This window comes from Arvicola amphibius, chromosome 10 (genome assembly GCF_903992535.2).
Source record: "Arvicola amphibius chromosome 10, mArvAmp1.2, whole genome shotgun sequence".
NCBI lineage: Eukaryota > Metazoa > Chordata > Mammalia > Rodentia > Cricetidae > Arvicola > Arvicola amphibius.
The window spans coordinates 83,181,014-83,203,459 of NC_052056.1; the positions used below are offsets into that span (position 1 = coordinate 83,181,014).

Sequence of the window (22,446 nt, forward strand, 5' to 3'; positions counted from 1 at the left end):
AGTCCCCCTGGAGCCTGGCTCCAGCCCAGCCGGGGCCCAGGCAGGGGAGAGAGCAACAGATGGTGGGACAGAGAGAGACAGAAACAGGGACACACCATCAGGCAGAGAGGCAAAGCAGAAAGCCCAAAGGGGGTGTGTGCTGGCTAGCTTTACGTCAGCTCGATGCAAGTTATAGTCATCTAAGAAAGGACTCTTGACTGAGGAAATGCCTCCGTAAGATCGGCTAAATACGAGTCTGTGGGGCATTTTCTTAATTAGTGATTGATGGGGGAGGGCCCAGCCCGTTGTAGATGCTGCCATCCCTGGACTAGCAGTCCTAGGTTATATAAGAAAGCAGGCTGAGCAAGTCATGGGAAGCAAGCCAGTAAGCAGCACCCTCCATGGTCTCTGTATCAGTCCCGGCCTCCATCTTCCTGCCCTGCTTGTTCTTATCCTAACCTAACCTCCTGTGATGATGAAGAGCGATGTGGACCCATAAACCGAATAAACCCTTTCATCCCCAAGTGGCTTTGGTCATGGTGTTTCATCATAGCCACAGAAACCCTAAGACAGGGTAACAGGAACATCTGAGCCACAAGTGGCCTCCCTGGGTGACTGTGAGGACAAGACCCTCAGAAGAGCCTGAGGCTAGAAATGGGACAGCTGGTTACAGCAGAGAATGACAGTTTCCCATGGATATAAAACCCAGAGCTGGTCCTGGGACACCCACCTGCTACCCAGTCATGGAGGCCTACCATTAAGAGGCCATGCACAGCCCCTCCTCCTGCCTTCTAGGAAGCCCGGGAGAGCGAGTTCAGGGGCTCTAGGATGGGAGGATGAGAAAGAAGAGCCTTTCCCCAGGAGCTGCCTACTTGAGTCCCATCCCCCAATTCTAGCTCTCAGCCTAAGTTCCAAACAGGGAGACCTTGGCATGTGACAGATTCTGCAGACGCTCACTCAGTGCCAGCCTTTCGTCTTTGCAGCCTTCCTGGGCATACCTTCTCCTGTTGGCCGCCCCATACAGGACCCCGCCTAGCCTGGGGATGCTTGACTCACCCACTTTGGGTACAAGGCAGCGAGGAAGACCCCACCCCACTGCCCAGAATGGCCACTCTCCCTCTCAAGCCTAGTCCCTAGCCGCCGCCACGCCCACAGTGGTCAGATGTCCCTTCCAGCTTCCTGCCAGCACTAAAGGCACTCCTCTTGGCCATGGGAGGCATGGAGACACCTAGACTGTCAAACATAGAACAGGAAATGGGCATCCTGGTAGCACTAGTCACAGGACTCAGGACCTCTGGGGGGAGAAGAGAGGAAGAAGGGATAGACAGATGGTACAAGTGGGTGGACGGACGAATGGGGCAGCAATGGGGGGTATATGGCAACAAAGCATGTGCGGATGGTAACTGAGCCGGGCAGGTGGGAGGTGGGTGGGTGGACAGACAAAGGTTTGGCAGAAGAGGAAGGAAGGAGAGAAGGGGCAAGCACAGGGTGAAAGGGATGGTGGGGAGGGAAGGAATAACATTTGGGTAGGACTAGATGCAGGAGAACAGAAGTTGGAGTGAGCAGGTCACCACAGCACAGAGCTGGAGGACAGCCCAGTGGCCACACCTGTCCCCAAGTCCAGACTCAGCATGGTCAGGAAGAGTTCTGTGCCAAGGAGACGTCACAACATCCCATCAGGGGCTCCCAAACAGCTTTGGGTACCCACTGACACCCATCCAGCAATCCTCTGAGGGAAACACAGGGGAACCAGGCACACAACAGCCAGTGTCAGTGCCTAGGGGTGGGGCAGGGTCAGGTTTGAGAAACCACAAAGATGAGTTGGGGGCTGTCATGGAGAGATGATGTCAGAACTCGGCCATACCAGACCTCATGGCCACTTGAAAAAGAGCTGGACTTTCCTGCCTGAGAAAGGAGGTCTGGGACCCAGACAGGACCGTGCTGGCCTCACAGGACCCAGTGGTGGAGGGGGCAGAAGCAGGCAGCAGGGGCAGGTGAGACAGGCCACTGCCAGTTAAGGTAAGTGATGATGCCCCAGAGCAACTGAGGCCAGCACAGGCTAGACAGTGGCTAGACCTGGCATCTGCATGGCAGGATATGGGTGCTGGCAACAGGCTGAGTGGGTAGAAGAGAAAGCGGAGAAGGGGGTTCTGGAGCAGCAGAGAGAAAGAGAGCTGCCTGAGGTAGGCGAGTGTCAGTCTGTAACTGACAGACGTCAGTCTGTAACTTCCAGGGATAGTTCGGGTGGGGAGTAAGAACTACCTCAATGTCAGAGAAGCAAAGCCCATGTACATCCCCCTAAAATCCCAAGTACCTGCCTTAGGTCACCAGAAAGGGTCACAGTAACCAAGCAGAGCAGGGCTGGGGGGAATGTGCCAAGAACATTCCAGAGCTCATGCCAGTGCCTTTACTCTGCTACAGAGGCTGGAGTTTGGCCCTGTCACCTGGTCCAGCCTTTAGGGGTGTGTGCAAAGCTCACAGCCTAACCCTCTATCCAGTTGGCCCAAATCACCTACTACAGGGCCTGACTAACAGGAGCAAGCAAGGCTCAGAGAGGCCCTAAGCCCGGGGCAGCACAGCAACAGCGTGGGGACAAGAAAACAGACAGAAGACTTAGATCAAGCCCGGCCCAGAGTCACAGGCCTGTCATGGGAGCTACATGCAAAGCCTGCCTGGGCTACAGAGTAAGCTCTAGACCAGCCTGATTTAGCAAGACCCTATTTAGGAAAACAAAAAACAAACAGAAAAAGTAAATAGGGCTGAAGAGAGCTTCATCGGTAGAGGGCTGGCCTAACAGGAACAGCGGACAACGCCAAGCTCCATCCCCAGCACCGCCGGGTGGGTGAACACACAGGAAGGGGCTGAGAGACGGAGGACCACTACCTCACAGAGTACGGGGCATCTCCACAGAGACAGGGCCCACCCTGACTCTGCTCTGGGGCTCCTCAGGCCCACGTGGCTGCAGATGTAGACCCGTCCAACCCACCTGGTACCCAAGAAGCCAGTTAGACCAGGGCGGCAGCAGGGCTTTCTGTCAGTTCACCAGAGGCCCTCAATTCCAGGCCCTGACATGTCTGGTACCATCACCGCTCCGTCCTGTCTCATCTACAGGAACACTAGAGTGTTCAAACATGGAGCAGCCCTGGCTGTCCAGCCTGTTACATGAAGCCAGGAGTTCCAAGCCACTGTTTCATACAAGAGGTTACCTATGCAGCCCAGTACCAATGGGGCAGAGATAATGTGCTACGGTGGACACGGGGCTGATTTCAGGCCAGTCAGTTCCTGGCTCTTTGCTCCACGGCTTTGCGGGCCCTCACTCCCACTTCCCAGTCATTCCAGCCAGTGCTAACATTCATACAAGGGGTACTGGCACAGGGTCTGTGCACACTCCTGCCGGCTAGAGATATCTTTCCCAATTCTTCCCATCACCCATGCCTACTCTCCTTGCCTGACTACAACCCCAGAGCTCAGTCCCACTCACACACATGACAGAGCTGACCTCACTCCTTTTGCCCAGCCTTTCCCTGCCTCCACCCCCAGCCCCCTTCCTGCCCACAACAGCAGAATAGCCCATCGGTCTGGCTGAGGTGTACCTTGGTAAGGTCTTCAGTCCCACTGGGCTGCCCAGTGGCCAACAGGGGCGATGGACGCAGCAGGGTATCGGGTAGTAGCTCCAGGCGCGGGCGCTTGCTCTCTGTGAATTCTATGTCAGGTTTGCCCAGCTCAGGCAGGAAGGTGCGAGACTCGGGGCGCAGGTGGAGCTCCTGAGACCTGTGAGAGGCCAGGGACACACATCACACAGGAGGTAGAGGCTCGAGATCAAGACTCCAGGTGTCCACCTAGCCAGGTTCTCACGAGGAGCCTTGTTACGCTACTCTGTCTTCTCTAGCAGGAGGGGACATGATTCTGATTCATGAGGCCTTGTGGTAACTGCCCAGCCTGAATCACTCATTGCAGCCTTAAGTCCCCACAGACCCTCCTGAGCTACCAAGAATGCAAAAAGACACAGGCCTGAGAAGCACTATGGGGATCAAGCAAAGAACACACCCAACTCTATTCCTTCATCATCACTAGCTGATCACAGCACCTCTGCTGTTACACCTGGTCTAGACAGCAGGTGGAGAGCTCCCAGTTTCCTGTCTCTTAACCAAGCTCCTCAACCCTGGGTCATAGCTGCCTCCTCTTCCTGCAAGTTCACAGCCCCGGCTCCTGGGATATCACAGCCCTGTCATGGCCCTAGAATGCCATCAGGAGCACATGGTACCAGGAAGGTCTGGACCCCCACCCCCACCCCCGGCAGCATTACCCACAAAAAGTCTCATCATCTACCTGAGAGACACCACACCCAAGACAAGGAGCCACGGTTTCTCCTCACCTTTCACTCCCAGGCTGGAACTCAGATAGCAGTGAGGGCCGCCTCCTCTGTGGCTGGATTATGGAGCCAGGTGACAGGTGAGAGGCGTAGTCACGAGGGTGGTGTTGGTACTCGAGCAACCCCACGTCCTGCGGAAGAAACAGAATGGTAAGCAAGTGCAGCAGCAGCTTCCTTGCCACCCTGCACCAAGAGGCTCAGGTGCATTCCCAGCCTACATCTTTCTAGACACACTGCCAGAGTGATGCTCCCACCATGCTGAGTCCCGTCCAGCTACAGGGCCGAGAAACTGTCGTGCTGGGCTCCACACCTCCCCAAAGGCCTCACCAGGACCTGTGACGCTCGGTGTTACCCTACTCTGCAGCTGGTGCACTCAAGCCCGGGGGAGGGGCTACGCATAGCCCCTCCAAGTCCACAGGATGGACAGCCAGCTTGCAAACCCCACCTTTACCACTGCCCGCAGCATTCAGTTGCTGGTTTAGAGAAAGAACCACAGAGAATGAGTCACTTATCCCAGGCCCTGCCTACGGACACAGAGCTGGGAACTGCCCTAGTGGGGGAATGGTTAGTATTAAGTACCCCTTGAGACCCCAGGTATCTTTGTGAATGGGGATCCCTGTGAGAGCCAGGCTCAGGCACCCCAAGGAAGAGAGGGCTAGCCAGTGCAGACAGGGCTAGAATGATGGCCTATAAACCCAGGTCTCAGTCAAGCAGCTGTTCTAGAGCCCCGCCCACCATGGGGAAGAACAGCTGGCACACACAGTATGGGGAGGGAGGGAGAAGCTGCATCCTCTCACTTTGAGCAGTGCCAGGATTTCACTGGTCTGGCCAGGCTTAGGTCGTCATGGTCTATGGACAAGGCCTCAACCCTGGCCTACCCTTGCAGGAAGAATGCTGGGGAGTCAACACCACTGACAAGTTCCCCCAGCCTTGACGTCTGAACTGTGTCGGGCTCCCGCGGCTCACTAGCATCCTCAGTCTTAACCTGGATCCCACAGTCCCTAACTAAAGCCTTCCTACATTTTTCACATGTGCCAAGATCACCTCATCTCTATGGAAAAATGAGAGAGGAGGGCGGGGAGAGAGAGCAACTGTGCACATCTAACTGGAAAAACAAAACAGGCTTCCAATCTGTGCTGTCTGCCTAGACACTTGGTTACACTGCATGGCAATCGATTAGTGATGTCTGACTAAGTTATAGCTTAGACTATAGCTTAGACAGAGAGCATGGACTATAGATAAGTTAATTTTCTTTTATCTTATTTTCTTCTCTCTCTCAAGACAGGGTTTTTCTGTTTAGCCCTAGCTGTCCTGGAGCTCACTTTTATAGACCAGGCTGGCCTTGAACTCACAGAGATCCACCTGCCTATGCCTCCTGGGTGCTGGAATTAAAAGCATGCACCACCTTACCCCACCCACAAGCCTTTTTAGTCCTTATTATTTTGTTTGCTTTAGATTTTATCTTTAATTATGTACCTGTGTATATATCTATGTGTATATGCACTTGAATGCAATATCCACACAAGTCAGAGAGAACACTGGCTTTCCCTGGAGCTGGAGTTAGAAGAGATTGTGAACTGCTGGACATGGATGCTTGAAACCAAGCTCAGATCGTTTGAAAGAGTTGCACAGACTCTCAACTGCAGTGTCTATCCAGCCACTGGCTGTGTGTCTTAAAGTGGTTCTTACTGCAAACAATCAGTGGCACCAGTCAGGTGCGCTGAGGGTACAGAAGCAGCTGGGTTCCTGTTCGGGAAGAGTGAGCAACCTCAGAGACCAAACTGCGAGGGAAGGAGCTGGGGGGACCTTGCAAAAGACCCCAAAGAACTGTGGGGTCGAATCCATGGGAAGGACAAGGCTACAAAGAGACAAGTGCAAAGTCCCAGAGAGAACCCTGAGGGGAAGACTGTCTCAAGTTACCAGAGCCAAGCCCTCTGCACAAGTTGACTGACTAAAGTGACCCCCAAGGCAGTCGCAGAAGGGGGACATGGTGGGTGGTCTGATGGCCCAAGGAGCAAGGGCAGCTCCTCTGGGTCACAGAACAGGGAGATGGGACAGCCACAAGTAGCAGGCCCCTAGTCTACCCCACAGATAATTACAGCAGGCCTGAGTCAGGAGACAAGGGTCACCCCAGTCCCTGTATATTTCCACAGCAAACAGAACAAGTGGGGAGCCCCAAAAAGCACACAGTACTCAAGAACAAGTCCAGCAGAGAACCACACAAGATCAGAGGGAGGCCACTCCTGTGAACCCCAGATCCATAGGTCACTCCTAAACCATGCTCATTCCAGCAGAGCCTCACCTCAGGGTTCTCACTCAGCCTGGAGCACTGCTTGTCCAGGAGGAGCCTGGCCTGTCCCTCCTCTTGGGTCCCAACTCCACTGTCAATATCTGGCTTCCCACTTAAATATGCCCCCCTCACCTCATCTTCACTCACTATTCCCCAAAAGAACATCAGCTCCCCAAGGTAAGAGGGTTGGTTTCTTTGCCTTCACAGCTCTGTCCACAGGGCTTTAAACCTGGCAGGTGACAAACCTAATCAGTATCGTTGAACAAATGAGAAGTTAACGAGTGAGCAAGGGAGTTAATGAAGAACTAAATAGAGGAGGGGCCTAAGACAGAACTGTGACATGTGCAGGTGGTATAGGACCCCTTGGTGTGCCCACACACCCAGGACATCAGCCCAAGCCAGCATCCAGTTCCACCATGCCCTATGTGGCACAGCAGCATTTGTGACCAACTGGACAACAAACCACAGGTCCATCCCATAGCAGAGTCAGCCAGCGAGGCCCAAGGCCAAGGCTAGGGATGGCCAACTTCATCAGACGTCCCTGGCACACATTTTGTCAAGCAGGCATGTGACTCTTGCACCCCATCGCCAACAGCATGGATCCAGGGGTGAGGGTAACAGAGCATGGGATCTGGGCAGCAAAGACTGAGGCTTACAGGAAGCATGTTACCCCTGGAAGACAGGAGGGGACTAACTCTCTGATGGGGGGGGGGGAGGAATCTATAGTCGGGGCTCCTATAGTAGCATTACATAGAGTTCAGCTCACGTCCCAAGCATGATGTCATCTCAGAGAGAACCCCAGCATTTTATAAAGCACCTCACCTGTCTGAAGTGAGAGGGCAGAGCCTCCAGGAAGAAAGGCCTACTAGTGTATGTATAAATGGCCCAGACCCAAACATTATGTTCCCCAGGCCCAAGGCGCTGAGCTGGTCATCGCACCAGGGCTGAACACATGGCTCCTCAGAATGCTGTTTTCTCCTCTGGGGCATCAGCCTTGCTGTGCCTCCACTGCTCCTGTTCTCTGGCCTCTCTTTCCCAAGACATAAGTGTTAAGCACAGCACAGTTTCTCATGGCTGTGCTCTACCGGCCTTTGGGCACAGAGGGGGGAGGAATGGGTTGGGGTGGGGAGTGGAGAGGCGGCTGACTTGAAGAAGGGCCTTGGGGAAGGCTTGGGAGATGAGGTGGGGAGGCTGAAAGAAGGGGCTGTAGGAAGGTTGGGCTAATGGAGAAGGGGGGAAGGAATGTGGATTGGGGGAGGGTCATGGGAAAGCTACAAAGAGACCAAGGACTCCAGATCACAGACCCCAGCCTTCGTCAAGCCAGCAGAGAGAAACTAAGAAGCCTGGATACCCACTAGAAGAGACCCTCATGGGACCCAGGGATCAGCAGAGTTCTGCTGATAGCCCAGCAAGGGCTAGAGGCCAAAGAGCCAGCATGTCCCCTGGAAAGGAGCATGTGGGCCCTACCAGGGAACAGACATGTTCCAACCTATAGCTATCCCATCAGGCCACACTCACCCCAGCGGGGTTAGTAACCACTAGGTCCTGCTTGTGGCATCCTGAGTCACCAATGGCCCAGCAGGAGATCAGAAGGTGCCTAGGGTCAGCTAGTGACCCTAAATGCTGGGGAAAGGTCACAAATGGGGCAAAGAGCAGGAAGGCAGGTGGGAGAGAAAGGGCAACGAGAAGACACCCTGAGGCTGGGCATGCAGGAGAAAGTAGATGAGCAATATGAATGGAGGAAGACAAGAAGGAAGCCCCAGGCATCAGCCTGGAGGGCAGGGGGAGCCCCAGGCAGGGCCTCTCCAGGAAATGGCTTGAACAGTATCAAGTTATGGTAGCAGTAGGCAGCCACATGAGGGCATGCATAGGCATTTTTGTGGGTGCTCTCGTCACCCTACTTTACAGGTGACAGAATTGAGAGCCCCTAACATTAAATGGAAAGTCTGGGTTTCCAGCTGGCCTGGAGCTGATATCTTTGCCACTGGTGATGGCTGTGAGGCAGTACCTCACCAGCAAATGGTAACTAAACGGTGGCGTCTAAGCTGGGGGCCAAGGAGTGTAGAGTCCCAAAACTGCGGGGCTGCCCCTGGATGACTGCAAGGGCTTGCCTTCTCCCCCACAGGCCTCAGCTGCTCCACCCAAGGCCCTGAAGCTCCGAGAAAGCCGTCTGTGTACTACATGGCAGACACCCTTCACCATAGCTGCTCTACACCTAGGCCCTCAGTTTTTGGGGAGCTACTGTGCATGGGACCTTGAGGCCAGGCCCTGGAGGCTCAAGGGAAATCATACTTGACTCACAACTAGAGATATCTCCCACATAGATACAGCTCTGCCACAGAAACAGACCACACCATCCAGAAGGGACAGACAGGAGCCTAGATACACATACACACGCAAGGCAACTCCCACCCAACAGTGGCTTATACAGCTCACACCCCTTCAGCCAACAGCCAGAAACACGGTATACAACAGAGAAAACTCGAAGGCCCAGCCCCCTGCATGCTCTTCAGTAAGAGAGTGGGGACAGGACCCTGGCAAGGGCAGACACTTGGCCTCAGCCTTACAGTCAAATAAGCACCAAGACCTTGAGGGTTAGGAAGAAGGGGGTGTGACCTCAGTCTCCCTCCTCAAAACCACCTCAGTCCCAAACCGAGCGGAAACGAGACTGACTGGGAAAGTGGTGTATACCACAGGTGCCCCACTGCGCGGTGCCAACTGCACTGTCAATCAAGATACAACAAAGCGTCCACTCAGTCTAGCCCCAGCCTAGACCGTCCCACACTGGAATAAGAACTTGCTAATGTAACCCGGACTGGTCTCAAAGTCACAATTCTCCTGCTTCCACAATGCTGAGATTACAGGCCTGCATCACTACTCCTGGCTGTCACCAGTGTCCCTACTGTGACCAAAGCAACATGGGCACAGCAGCCTGGTTTCAGAAGATGCATGAGAGTGGCAGAAGTGGTACTGGGCAGACGTGCCCCTTACCGTGTGGGACCGGGCTATCTGCACCGGGTAGGAGATGCCATGGGGCGGATAGCGGGGTTCAGCAGCCCGCCATGTCTGTGCCACAGGCTGTGTCGATCCTGACATGGTGGTGGGGTCCAGGTAGCCTCTGAAGCTCAACACACTCTTGACCACAGCTAGGACTAAGGACTGGTCTCGGTCATCTGATGGCAGGCGACCTGGTCACAGGTGCCTGTGGAGAAAAGAGAAAACAAGTTGAGCCTGAGGCAGCTGGTCCACAGCCACAGAGGCCTAGTCCTTTCTCCTGCCTGAGCCTCTCCCCACTGACAACCCAAAGCCACAACACCTTGCCTACCTTCCTTTCACAAGCCATATCCCCACTAGCCAGGGACTCGACCAGCAGACTTGGGGGCCTCCATTGTGGACAACATACCCACAGCCATCCGATGGCTCCCACACCCACCTCCGTCAGCCAGCTCACTCCACAGCTGGGACTTTCCAGGTCTCCAGGGCAAAGTTCTCCAAAAGCCCCTGGCAACTCCAGCTCACAGCTGCTGGGCCTGTCCCTGGATCGTGTCTAGCAGCGCAGTACACACCAATAACCTACCATGGGTCACAGGGTGACCCAGGCAAAGCCTGTCTGCCCTGTCGACCTCAACCAGGGACTGCTGTGTAATGCGGACAGAACATACATGTGGTTGACCTGGTGCCACTAGGAGTCAGGGAACTGGATGCTGAGGGTCACATCAGGGACACATCCAGGACCAGACAGAGGCATCCTGGACAGGAGGGTACCAAACAGGTTCAGGATACATAAATGCTACCTTCCAAGCCAGAGTCTCCAAGGCTAATAGAGAAAAGGCTCTGAGAATATCCCAGTGGTCTCAAGGATGGGAACCTGGAGGCTGCAAGAGCTAGGAGTGTGGGAAGACTGAGCCCCTCCCCACGGTCCTTCTCTTCCCTACCTGTCTCTCAGGCAAAACTCCCTTCCTTTTCACACTGCACCCCAGAGCAAGGCTGGGGCTACATCCCAAGGGGTCAAAGACAAAGAGACTGACCAGTTCCCTATAATTTTATCCTGACCCTTCCTCATAACTGCCCTCCAAGCAGCAGATGGCCGGCATCACTCAGTGAAAGGTCTCTTGTAGAGAAACAAAGCAGGGAAGGTGAAGATCGCAGGTCCAAAAGCCACAAGCCTCCAGTCTGGAGGTCCTGACTACATACCAACTATATAGGTCGGACCCAACCTACCAGTGTGAACTTCACATTCAAACCCTGACTCCTAAAAGGGCCATGTGACCCAGACATGCCACTCAGACTGTTGGGGAAGGAGGCAATGACTGGCACCTGAGGACGCAGTGGAACGTCATCCCTGAGCTCCCGGAGCTGGAATGGCTTTACTCAGACGCCCTGGCTGACTGTCACCTGCTATCAAGAACTCCGGCTCACACAGACTACCTACCACCAAAATGAGACGTGTCACATGACACTTAAGAACAGAAGAGCCAACGTGGCAGCTGTACTGTGCCTTAGGCAAGATGCTGCCTTGGGAGGGGCAGGGGCAAACAAGTCTACACCACACCTCCTGCCTGGTTTCAGAGCTGGTGACACCACCAGTGAAACCCCACCCTGAGGCTGACCTCCGTCCTGTGTCACACAGACACCGTGAAAGGCCTGAAAACTGCTATTTGATTTGGGGATATGCAGGAAGGCTGGGAGGTGAAAATGACCCTCAATGTCTATTCTCTTTGCCTGTAGAAATATAGGCACAGAGCCCACAGGCTCTAGAGGCTGAGAGAATGCCTCTCTAGGCTACCTCTGGGGAACCTCATGCCTCAGCCTGGCTTGGCTGGCTTCCACCCCAAAATTCATAGGGCATCCACTGAGAACACGAGTACTGCATCATCCAGGGTCATCCCGCTAACCCTTTTCCAGTTACATAAAGGGCAGCCCCAAAGCCAGAGACACTAGAGACCCCATCCCATAAGTTTATCTGACCCACACTTCACCTCTTTTACTCTCAGCCTCATTTGTAGCCCGATTGGAAAACAAACACAAATTAGGAAAACAATTTGAAATACAGAATTACTGAGGATCTGCAACCCTGACAGAGTCAGACAGACACATGCATGTTAAGAACGACCCCGTTCTCAACAATCACAAGACAGAAACTCTCACCAGCATGGCCTGCCCATTCAATGCAAGCGCTATTTAGCCAAAATAAATTAATTAATTAATTAATAATATAAAATAAAATAAATAGACCAGGAACACTGACATAGAGCACACCAGACGACTGCAGGGTGTTAATACTCAGTAAAGAGTCAGACACATAAAACTAAATACAGTGTGTGACCAAGTCACACAAATGTCCACAGGGGCACAGCGCAGGTCAGAAAGGCAAAGGGTGGGTACCCAGGTCCCAAAGGGGTTCCAAACAGGCTTTGGAACAGTCCTGAGAAGGAGGAAGCAGAGTGTCCAGGGGAGGCGCAGCATCACCACAACAGGAGCCCAGAGGGGGACTAGAAGCTGTATGTCTGAGAAGGCCACTGGAGGGAGGTCACTCAAGGCCCCACAGAGAGATTCTATTCCAGGAGCAATGGGGAGCCCCCGACAGGGCTGAGGGACAGTACAGCGTCAGTGTTTTGTCATGGGTAACACAGCTGTCAAGCCACTATAAACGTCCAAGCTAGAGACAGACTGTGGGATGGGGCGGCAGCGACAGGGAAGAGAAGTGAGCAGATGGCACAGCATCGGGCAGGAGGCAGACAGAAGCCTTACAAGCTTGCGACAGGGAAGGGACATCTTCACACATCTCATGGCGGAGTGGCTGCAGCCCGAGGACAGCAGGTTCCTGGCTGCACAGCCTGCCAGGAGGAACCTGTCTAGGCAGTGCCAAGGGAGGAGATTGGAGGGCAACAGGCTCTCAGTAAGGCAATCTCAACAGAGCAGCTTCTGTAGAACAAACAATGTCACCCTACAAGGGCAGGGACTGGCTGAACCGGGGGTGTGCGCCACTACAGTCACAGCCTATGGCAGAGACAGCCTCCAAGACCATCCCTGTGCAGCACCCACCTTAGGTGACATGTATGCCCACATCCCTTGCCCACTTCTTTCTCCTCACGGTGCTGGCTGGCTGGCATAACCGGTGCGCAGCAAAGGACTGTGCCCAGCAGAGGTGGGCCACCTCTGCTCCCACCCCAAGGCAGCAACCTCCTTCTAGGACTGCAGGCAGGTATGTGGCACTTGGGGACATAGCCTGTCAGTGGCCTGGCTCCGACATGGAGACAGAATAATGCGGAACAGCAGGACAGCAGAGAGAGACTCATAGGACGCGCTGTGTGCGGCACCAGCCTGCTGCTTCCTGCTAACAGGCAGCACCCAAAGACACCAAACTTACAGCAGGACAGGTGGTAGCAGAGGCTCCCCAGAATTGGAATGTGTGTGGCAAGCAGAGGCCAGAGCTCACATCCACCATAGGAGCCAGAGTCTTTGGGTGGGCTGACAGGTTCTCCTGGCAGGGGACCCCAGTAGGACATGGTATAGCCCAGTTTCCACACCAAGAGCCTTGTGGACAGGAACCACAATGGCCACCCACTCCACCTGTTAGATCTGCCTCCATTCTCCCGTGTTTCTGTGGAAGCCAGAGGCTACCAGGCACACCACACTGCCACATGAGGAATGTGACTTCCAGCGATGCCTTCAATGGGGGTTTCTGAGGCTCCTGATCAAACATAGGCATTGATGCAACTTTAAAGACTCTGACCCCATACCCCACATCATCCTCTGCCACACAGGACTTTTCCTCCCCAACCCCAGCCCCAGCCGGGATCAAGCACATGGCCAAAGCAATGGAGAAGGAAGGCCAAAGCACAATCTCTTGGTCACTAAGTAGAAATGATGCCAAGAAAAGCCGCCCAATCCTAGACAGTTCCCCTTTCAACAGAACCACATAAACTACTGTCCCAATGGCTAGAACAGGTTCTGACACCAACTCCACCCTTTATGCTGCTGTGTAACCTTAAGTTGGGTAAAGACTTCTCTATGCTTATAGCTGGGAGGCCTCGGGGACAAGCTATCTATGAAGAGGTACAGGCCTGTCTTTACCTCTAGAAACGCACCGTCCACTGTGGGGGGGCCTCCAAATCCCCCAGCTTCCATGTGGCCTCCAAGGGCCCACTTCCTACACTGCAGCAGCGAGTCTCCGTGTGTACGAATGTGGTGAAGGCTGTGGACCTGTCACCAAGCACACCTGAACCATTCAACAGATGGGGAAACCAAGGCACAGGGAGCAGCTCTCCTCTGCCCAGGATCGCACAACACCCTCAGGCCTTGGCCACTTAGGCACTGAGGAAATCTAGTTAAGCAGGCCACAGATTCTGGCCCCAGCTTAGCCACAAGGGTGTCCCTGGGCTGTGGCTAACCAAGGGCTCCTGCCAAGGCAGACAGAGCCACTTCTCCTCAGGGCTTCCCTTGCACTTAATTTGATTACTGTGCATGTGCACGCAAGCAGAGACCAGAAGTCAAGCTTGGGTGTCATCCCTCAGGAGCCAAGCACCTTGTGTTTTGAGACAGAATCTCTCCTTGGGACCTGGAGTTCCCCGAGGAGCTAGACCCATCAGCCTGTCTTTACTTCCCCAATGCTGCGATTACAAGTACATGCTATCATGTCTGGCTTTTCTCTATGGGCTCTAGCGATGGAATTGGCATGACAAGCACTTCACTTACTGAAGTGTCTCCCTAGCCCACTACTGAGAGCAGCTAAAACCAAAGCCAGTTAAAAAAAAAAAAAAGTGGGTTCTCAGGCCCCATTCCAGGTCCCCAGCCACTCTGGGTAGCCTAGGGTTGCTATCGGCCCTCTCCTCCATCTGGCCACGGCAGTGGCCACTTTGCCCACAGAGAATCGGACAATGGGCTGGGGTATAGATGTGGCGGGGTGGGGTGGGAGCTGGGTAGCGACACTAGCTGAGGGGCTCTAACAGTCTGCCTACTCTAGGCTCTGGTACAGTGACTGCCAGGGAAGCAGGTCACTAGACAGAACCACTTGAGACATAGGCCTGTCTCTCAGCAGGGACACAGCCTGAGACCCAGGTCCTTATAGGCTGGGCAGCCAGGCCTGGGTCCTTCTGCACAAGAGACTCCAAAAGGGACACAGAAGCAGGTGGCCAGAGATAAACAGTGCCAACTAGAATGCGGAAGCGAGGCGTTGAGGAGCATGGGGGAGGGGTTTCAGGACAAAATTTCACAGGGTGAGAGTTCCCGAGATCAAAGGCACAACACTAAAAAAGCGCTCAACACTTCCCAACCATGCAATTCAAAACACTGAGGTAATTACCACCCTGCAGGCGCAAGCAAGCAAGCAAGCAAGCAAACACACACACACACACACACACACAAATACCTCCTCCAGGAGGCCCCTTGATGGAAAGCCCTATATGCCCCAGAGACTCCACACCCAACACAATGAACACAAGCTCCCCTCTCCACTCACCTTACCCAACAAAACCTGAGGCTGGCTGGGCTTGTCCAGTAGTGTCTCACCACTTGCTTGGCTGCAACCCATCAGCTCAGCTTGCCATGCAGGGGGCCAAAGTGACATCAGAAAGACCAAGGCTGGGAGGAGCCTTTCAGAACCTCTGACTTTAATGTAAGCCATGGGACCCTGCCTCCCAGACAAGGCCAGAGCCCCACATGCCCACCTGTTCACCTACCCGCATATTTGGCTGCCCAGCCACAGCTGTATAGCCACTGTATAATCTGTCTGTTCTTCCCTTCTCCTCTGGACGCTTCTGGAGGAATCCAGGAGAGATCATTGATGGCCTGAAGGGAATAGCAGATGGCCACACGTGGATGAGGACCAATGTTCCAGCTGGCTACTGGCTGCCCAGTGGTAGGACTCCTGCAATTCAGTTCCCTTCCCCAGTCAGCCCGGGGCTAACACAGAACTAACTACCCAACCCTCCCTGTCAGCCAGGGAGAGACCTGTGGCCCCTGGACACCCAGCCAAGGGGACACCCACTCTGGATCAGCACAGACGGAGCACATACACACAGTCACCAGTGATGGCCCCAACAACTCAACAATGATCAACAGTAGATCTGAGGCTAGGCAACCACGAAGGGTCTGGAGGCCCTGTGGCCAGGAGCCAAAGGCAGCACCCAGATAACAATAGTCCCCAGAAGCAGTTCCAGTTCTGAAGCCCACTGGGAATCCCAAAGTGGACAGGACCAGCTCACCTGGGAAGAGGGCCTAGAGAGAGATTAAAGAAGAGTCCCCAGGCCCCAGAGCACACAAGCCAAGAGAGATTATGGACAACACATATGAGGGACTGGGCTGGAACTCAGGAAAGTAGCTGGGAGGGTATGCTAGCCCAAATAGTCTAGGCAAAGCCAGAAAGCTAGTTCAACTTAGGGACATATGCCAGCATGGTGTCTGAATATCAAGTAAACCAGCCTGCCACCCAGACACAACAGAGGCCCAGAGGCCCAAGGCAGACAGGCCTGTGCCTTCAGACAACCAGTACAGCACCCTGCATGGGAGCAATACCTGCAACAGGCAGAACACCATGCCAGGCTAGAAGCCCTGGTGACAGTGAGCCATCCTCTGAGCCTCATTTACGGCAAAGAAACACACTGCCAGAGGTGGTGACCCCAGCCTCCTTGGAGCACACCACCCCTTGTCTCACTGGCAGCCTCCCCACAGCACCCTACAATTAATTAGCCCCAGGCAAGAAGCAGGCCTCGGTGCCTAAAGATGACCTTGAACTTCTGAGCCTCCTGCCCCCAGCCTGGCGAGCACTGGGATCACAGGTGGGTGTCACGTCACCGTCACCGGGCTCCTCTGATGGCTCTCCCGGCTGTCAGGGCAGCAAGCTCTCCTGCACAGGGCTGATGAGTGCAGTTCCAAAGAAATAACATCAAGCGCCTGGATTCAACTGTTTAGTTACTTGAAGCTTCTGTACTAAACACAGGAGGAAGCAGAGAGTCCACCCGTTGCCATGGGAGACTCAAGTGAGTGATATCCAGACACCAACTGCTAAAGCTCCATGGGCTCAGATCTCCAGCCTCCAGGTCCCTCTTCCATGCAGAATGGAGCGAGAAGGAAGTGGTCAAATGAGCAAGCATCTGAGTAGGATCCCAGCCAGCCTCGCCTCCTAAAGCCAAAGCAGGCGTGCCCGACTCCTCTCCCCGTTATTGGTGGCTCTGACAGGGACACAGGCCTTGTAGATGGTGCTTGAGAATCTGGGTCAGTCCTTGGCAGCACATAAACTCCACTGCCTGGCAGTCACTGAAGCAAGCCTACATGAAGGTTCCACAAGAACATGGCGGCCTCTGAAGGCACACCTGATCATCAGCTGAGGAGCCCAGAGCCCATAAGAAGCCAGCCAGGCCAAAAGTACCCTGGATAGTGAGTCACACACCTGCCCCTACCATACCCGAGAGTTTAGCTTCCTAGAAATTAAAAAGGGGCCAGCCGGGCATGGGGGCACACATCTTTAATCCCAGCACTAGTAGGCAGAGGTTGGCAGATCTCTGTGCATTCAAGACCAGTACGGTCCACCTAGTGAGTTCCAGGAAGATCCAGCCCCTGGTGGGGACAGGTAAGACAACCTACAGGTGTCCTTTTCCCTGGGCCTCTCTGCTTTTGTTCTCCAACTGTGTGCCTGGGACAACTCCATGTCTCACAGTGGAGGATGAGACTCTTTCCATAGGGCAACACTACTTCCACTCCAGGGTCTAAGTGGCCACCATGGTGACAGGCCAATATGAACAGCCTCTGCCATCTCTGTAGCTCTGCTGGCATCCTACCCAGTCATCTAACCACCTGGTCAGAGATCCCACTCTGACAACACTGTGCAGGTGGCAAGCACAGGTAAGCCTCTTCCACCCATAGGTGGTGGTCTAGGTGTCCTTACTATGGTAGCCATGGTGCCCCATCCTGCCTCCTTTCTGAGACTCTCCCTAGCTTATAATGGCACTGATCAGGGATGGGGCCACCCAAGACATCCAGGGTGATCCTATCTGGAGTCACCCTGCAAAGACCTATCTTCTAAATAAATGCTGTCACGGATTTGGGGTGCCCACACTTGAGCAGATCCTTGGAGTCCTGTTTGCTCCGCTGCATCACACAATCTCTTCTGAGGCTCTCTCCTAAGCAAACTTCCTCGAGCCCACAGCTAGCCCCTAGAGAGTCCCCAGGGAGCATGAAGGCACATGCAGGGACATCTAGGGGCATGATCATGGCCCAGTGGCCCCTCTGGCTGGCAAGAAGCCAGAGTCTCATGCCCCAGGCTCTTGGGAGAGGCCAGCTCAATGACTCATCCACTCACAGGCCAAGAAGCTGGATGGGCTTGAGGAGAGGAGAGAAAAACGCAAAGCAAAGGACCCGGCTGGGATTTGTACACAGAAGCACAGATACTCAGACAGACAGACACAGACAGAGAGACACACATACATACAGACAGACACACACACACAACATTAACCCCGACCTTGAAACCTTGAAAGGTTCAGGGGTAGCCCAGTCATGTGGCCCACACATCAGTCCTTCCTATCCTGCCAGCCCCCACACTGCCCATCCGCCTGGGACCTGGCTGTAAGGGCCTCCCATGACATCACAGGTGGAGGAACTGCTGGGAGCCTGGAGGAGACTGGACCAAGGGACAAAGGGTGCATTGTCAAACACAACTGGAGGCAGGGGTGGATCTTCTGCATGTCTGGCTCAGTGAGGCAGGAGAACCCACCCCCAGTCTTCCAGAACAGGGCGGGTAGCCTGGGCAGTGTCTGCGCCAAGAAGAGAGCTCAGTCTGGGAAGTGGGCCTCCCAGAGCTGCTCAGAGCCTACCCTGAGCCAAGGATAAGAACAAGGCCTTGTGGGAAGGAAACAGGATAATCCCCTAAGCTCTCAGTATCACCCTGAAGGCAGACAGACACACAAATACCATTCATCCCCTTCATACTGTGTGCCAGCTGTGTGCCACTTACCCTCTCTGAGCCTTACATGACAGGGTGATTCTGGGCTCAAGTAAGGTATGCAAATGCTCACATCCCCACCCTCTCCAAGGCAAAGCTGGCCGTCAGCACCCACACCCACACCTCAAGCAAAGAGCCCTACTTTCCTTGATCCCAACCCCACACCTCCAAGACTTCTCTCAGGAACTAAGCACTCAGAAAACAGAGTATGATATTCCACCTTCTCGGAGAGCCACAGGCCCATCAGGCCCAGCCTGATGGAGTCTCGGGATGGAGGACCCCATCTTTAGGCAAGGAACATACATATACACATACATCACACTCGCATACATACCCTACGTTTACATACCCAAACTCATACCCTACACACATACAACCTACATATGCCACACACACATATATCACATGATACACATAAACAATAAATAAAATTCTCTATCCTTTTCTCCCTTTTTCTCCTCCTACACCATACACCTATACACACACACACACACACACACACACACACACACACAACACTACATACTGACCCTTCAGTCTAGGGACAGGCCTGGGATACTGTCCCTTGATATCAAGTCGGGGTAATTCCCAAGAGGCTCTCTGCTGGTGCTGCAGGCACAGCTGAGGGAATCACCAGGGCCCAGCCTGAACATTTGTGATCCCCCCACACACACAAGCTCATACACTAACATCTAAAAGTGAAGTGATGGCATCAGGAGGGTGGAGACTTTGCGAGGTCATGAGAAGGACCTGCGTCCTTGCAACAGAAGCCGCCCATAGACAGCTGCCTGCACCCCTCCTCGGAGTGAGTCTACTGCTGGGACAGACCAGCCCTACCCAGGACGGCACCCAACCTGACCTCCGCCAGTTAGCATCTTGGTGGTGGGCTGACGGCTCCAGAGCTGAGAAGAGCGAGCAGTAGCTCAAAGGCCCCAGCCTCCATATAAGAGCTCAAAGGGCCTCAAGGAGATAGGCAGAATAGATACCTAGAAACCCCAGCTGGGAACAAAGGCACAGGATCAATCAAGCACAGACAAAGGAGCCGGCACAGTATCTCGAGGCGTCACTGGAGTAGGTGGGGCAGAGCATCTCAGGAGAGGCAGGTGCCACAAGCTTAAAGGTCCTGACACAGGACCGTGGCTGAGGTCTACAAGCAAGAATAGCCTACATGCTCAGGGGGAGTGCTCTCCACCCCTCGCTGCCTCTCCAGGCTCTACCCAGGGAAATAGAGGACCCTAAACTATGACCTCTGCCCGTGAGGCAGCCCCTGGGTCTGAGCACTTGGTCTTAGCACTGCTGCTTTTAGGGCACGGAACCTGGTTAGAGGAAGTAGGTCGCTGGGGGTGGGCCCTAAGGTTTCCTAGTTGGCACTACTTCCTGTCTGCTCTCTGCTTTCTGACTGGATGCACTGTGACCAGCTGTCACAGTTGCTCCACCATGATGGACTGTACCCACTAAACTGTGAACCAAGACAAATCCTCCCTTCCCTAAGCCACGTCTCACCAGGCATTTGGTCACGTTTACAGAAGTAGTATAGATGGTGGTGGGAAGTCCCCCAGAGCTTAGCTCTGGGTCCCCAGCCTAGTTCTGTAGGGTGCTGAGTAATCTATGCAACTCTCAGGCACATTTTGTCATCCTGACATAGGCTAGGGTCATCTGGGGAGAAGGAACCTCAACTGAGAAAATGTCCCCATCAAACTGACCTGTAGACAAGTCTGTGGGGTGTTTCCTTGATCAATGATTGATGTGGGAGGGCCCAGCCCATTGTGGGCGATGCCAACCCTGGGCAGGTTATCCAGAGTTGTATATGAAAGCAGACTGAGTGAGCCACCTAGAGCAAGCCTGTAAGCAGTATTCCTTCATGACCACTGCTTCAGTTCCTGCCTCCAGGCTCCTGCCTCAGCCTCCTTTGGTAGATTATGATTTAGGGATGTGTGAGCCTATAACACTTGCCTTCTCAAGTTGCATTTGGTCATAGTGATTTATTACTAGAAACCCTACCTAACACAGAACCACCTGAGTACAGATGGAGCAAGCTCAGCAGTATACCCACTTTAGAGAGTGGCCATGTATGGGGCTCTACCTAAGCCCTGAAGAAGTTTCCACCCGGAACCAACAGTTCCTGAGACATGGTTTTCTCTCACACATAGACCATGCCAACCACACAGCAGAACCACAGAGATCACACCAACAACAGAGTAGAACCAGAGACCACTCCAATGACCAAACAGAAGAACCACAGAGACCACGCCAATGACCAAACAGAAGAACCACAGAGACCACGCCAATGACCAAACAGGAGAACCACAGAGACCACGCCAACAGAGCAGAACCACAGAGACCACGCCAACAGAGCGGGAGAACCCCAGAGACCATGCAAACAGGAGAACTATAGAGACATCAATGACAAAACAAGATAATCAGAGATTACACCAACGACAGAGCTGACAAAGCAGAGACCATGCTAATGACAGACCAGGAGAGCTACGGAGAGCACACCAAATGAAAACCAGGAGAACCATGGAGTCCATGCCAACAACAGAGCAGAACCACGAAGACCACATCAACAACAGAGCAGACATATCATGGATACAGTGCAAACAACCCAGCAGAACTATGGAGACCATGCCAACAACAGAGCTGGCAGACCATAGAGACCATATCAAGTACAGAGCAGAAGAACCACAGAGACCATGCCAATGACAGAGTAGGCAAATCAAGGGACCATGCCAGCAGAGCAAGAGAATCACAGAAACTATGCCAACAGCAGAGCAGGAGAACCACGAAGACTATGCCAATGACAGAGTAGGCAAACCACAGAGTCCATGCCAATGACAGAGCAGGAGAACCACGAAGACCATGCCAACAACAGAGCAGGGGAACCATGGAGACTATGCCAACAGCAGAGCAGAACCACAGAGACCATGCCAATGACAGAACAGACGAAGACCACACCACCAGCAGAGCAGGGGAACCATGGAGACCATGCTAATGACAGGGTAGGAAAACCATGGAGATCACGCCAATGACAGAACAGAACCACGGACCACACTAACAACAGAGCAGACGTATCATGAAGACCACACCAACAACAGAGCAGGAGAACCACGGAGATCATGTCAACAACAGAACAGCCGTACCACAGGGACCACAGCAACGACAGAGCTGGCGAATGATGGAGACCATACCAAAAACAGAGCAAGAGAACCACAGAGACCATGCCAATGACAAAGCAGGCAAACCACAAAGACCACGCCAATGACAGACAAGGCAAACCACAGACCACACCAACAACACAGTAGGCAAACTATGGTGATCACACCAACAACAAAACAGATGAACCATAGATTATGTCAATGACAGAACAAGCAAGCCATGGTGACAGGGCTAACTACAGAGAGCAAAACTGATCACACCACTGACAGAACAGACAAACCAGGCAATTACACCAACGACAGTGGAAGGCAAACCACATGATCATGCTGACCGCAGAGCCAAGGCCATGGCACTGATGAACAGGTGGATCGCAGCAGCCCCCAAACTATCTGATGACAAGAAGGCAGTCATGTGGCCGGCAAGATGACTGAGCAGGTAGAGGCAAACCTAATCACCCAAGTTCCATCCCAAGGATAGCCATAGAGAAGTAGAGAACACAACCCGCCCCCGAAAATGATGTAATAAAAACCTTTTTGTTGTTGTTTTCAAGAGAAAGGGTTTCCCTATGTAAGCGTGGGTATCCTGGAACTTATTCTGTAGACCAGGCTGGCCTCAAACTCACGGATATCCACCTGTCTCTGCCTCCTGAGTACTGGGATTAAAGGTGTGTGCCACATCACCCAGCTTAATAAAATCTTTTTAACAAGT

General features: G+C 53.6%; 1 protein-coding gene across 1 annotated transcript in view; it reads right to left on the bottom strand.

Moving 5' to 3' along the window:
- The window catches only part of Ncor2 (nuclear receptor corepressor 2), a 155,932-nt gene that overhangs the window by 94,016 nt on the left and 39,470 nt on the right, over nucleotides 1–22,446 (bottom strand). The window contains 4 exon segments of the mRNA XM_038345068.2: nucleotides 3,573–3,750; nucleotides 4,355–4,482; nucleotides 9,633–9,843; nucleotides 15,323–15,431. Coding sequence (XP_038200996.1) covers nucleotides 3,573–3,750; nucleotides 4,355–4,482; nucleotides 9,633–9,737 — 411 coding nt within the window. The 5' untranslated portion in view covers nucleotides 9,738–9,843; nucleotides 15,323–15,431.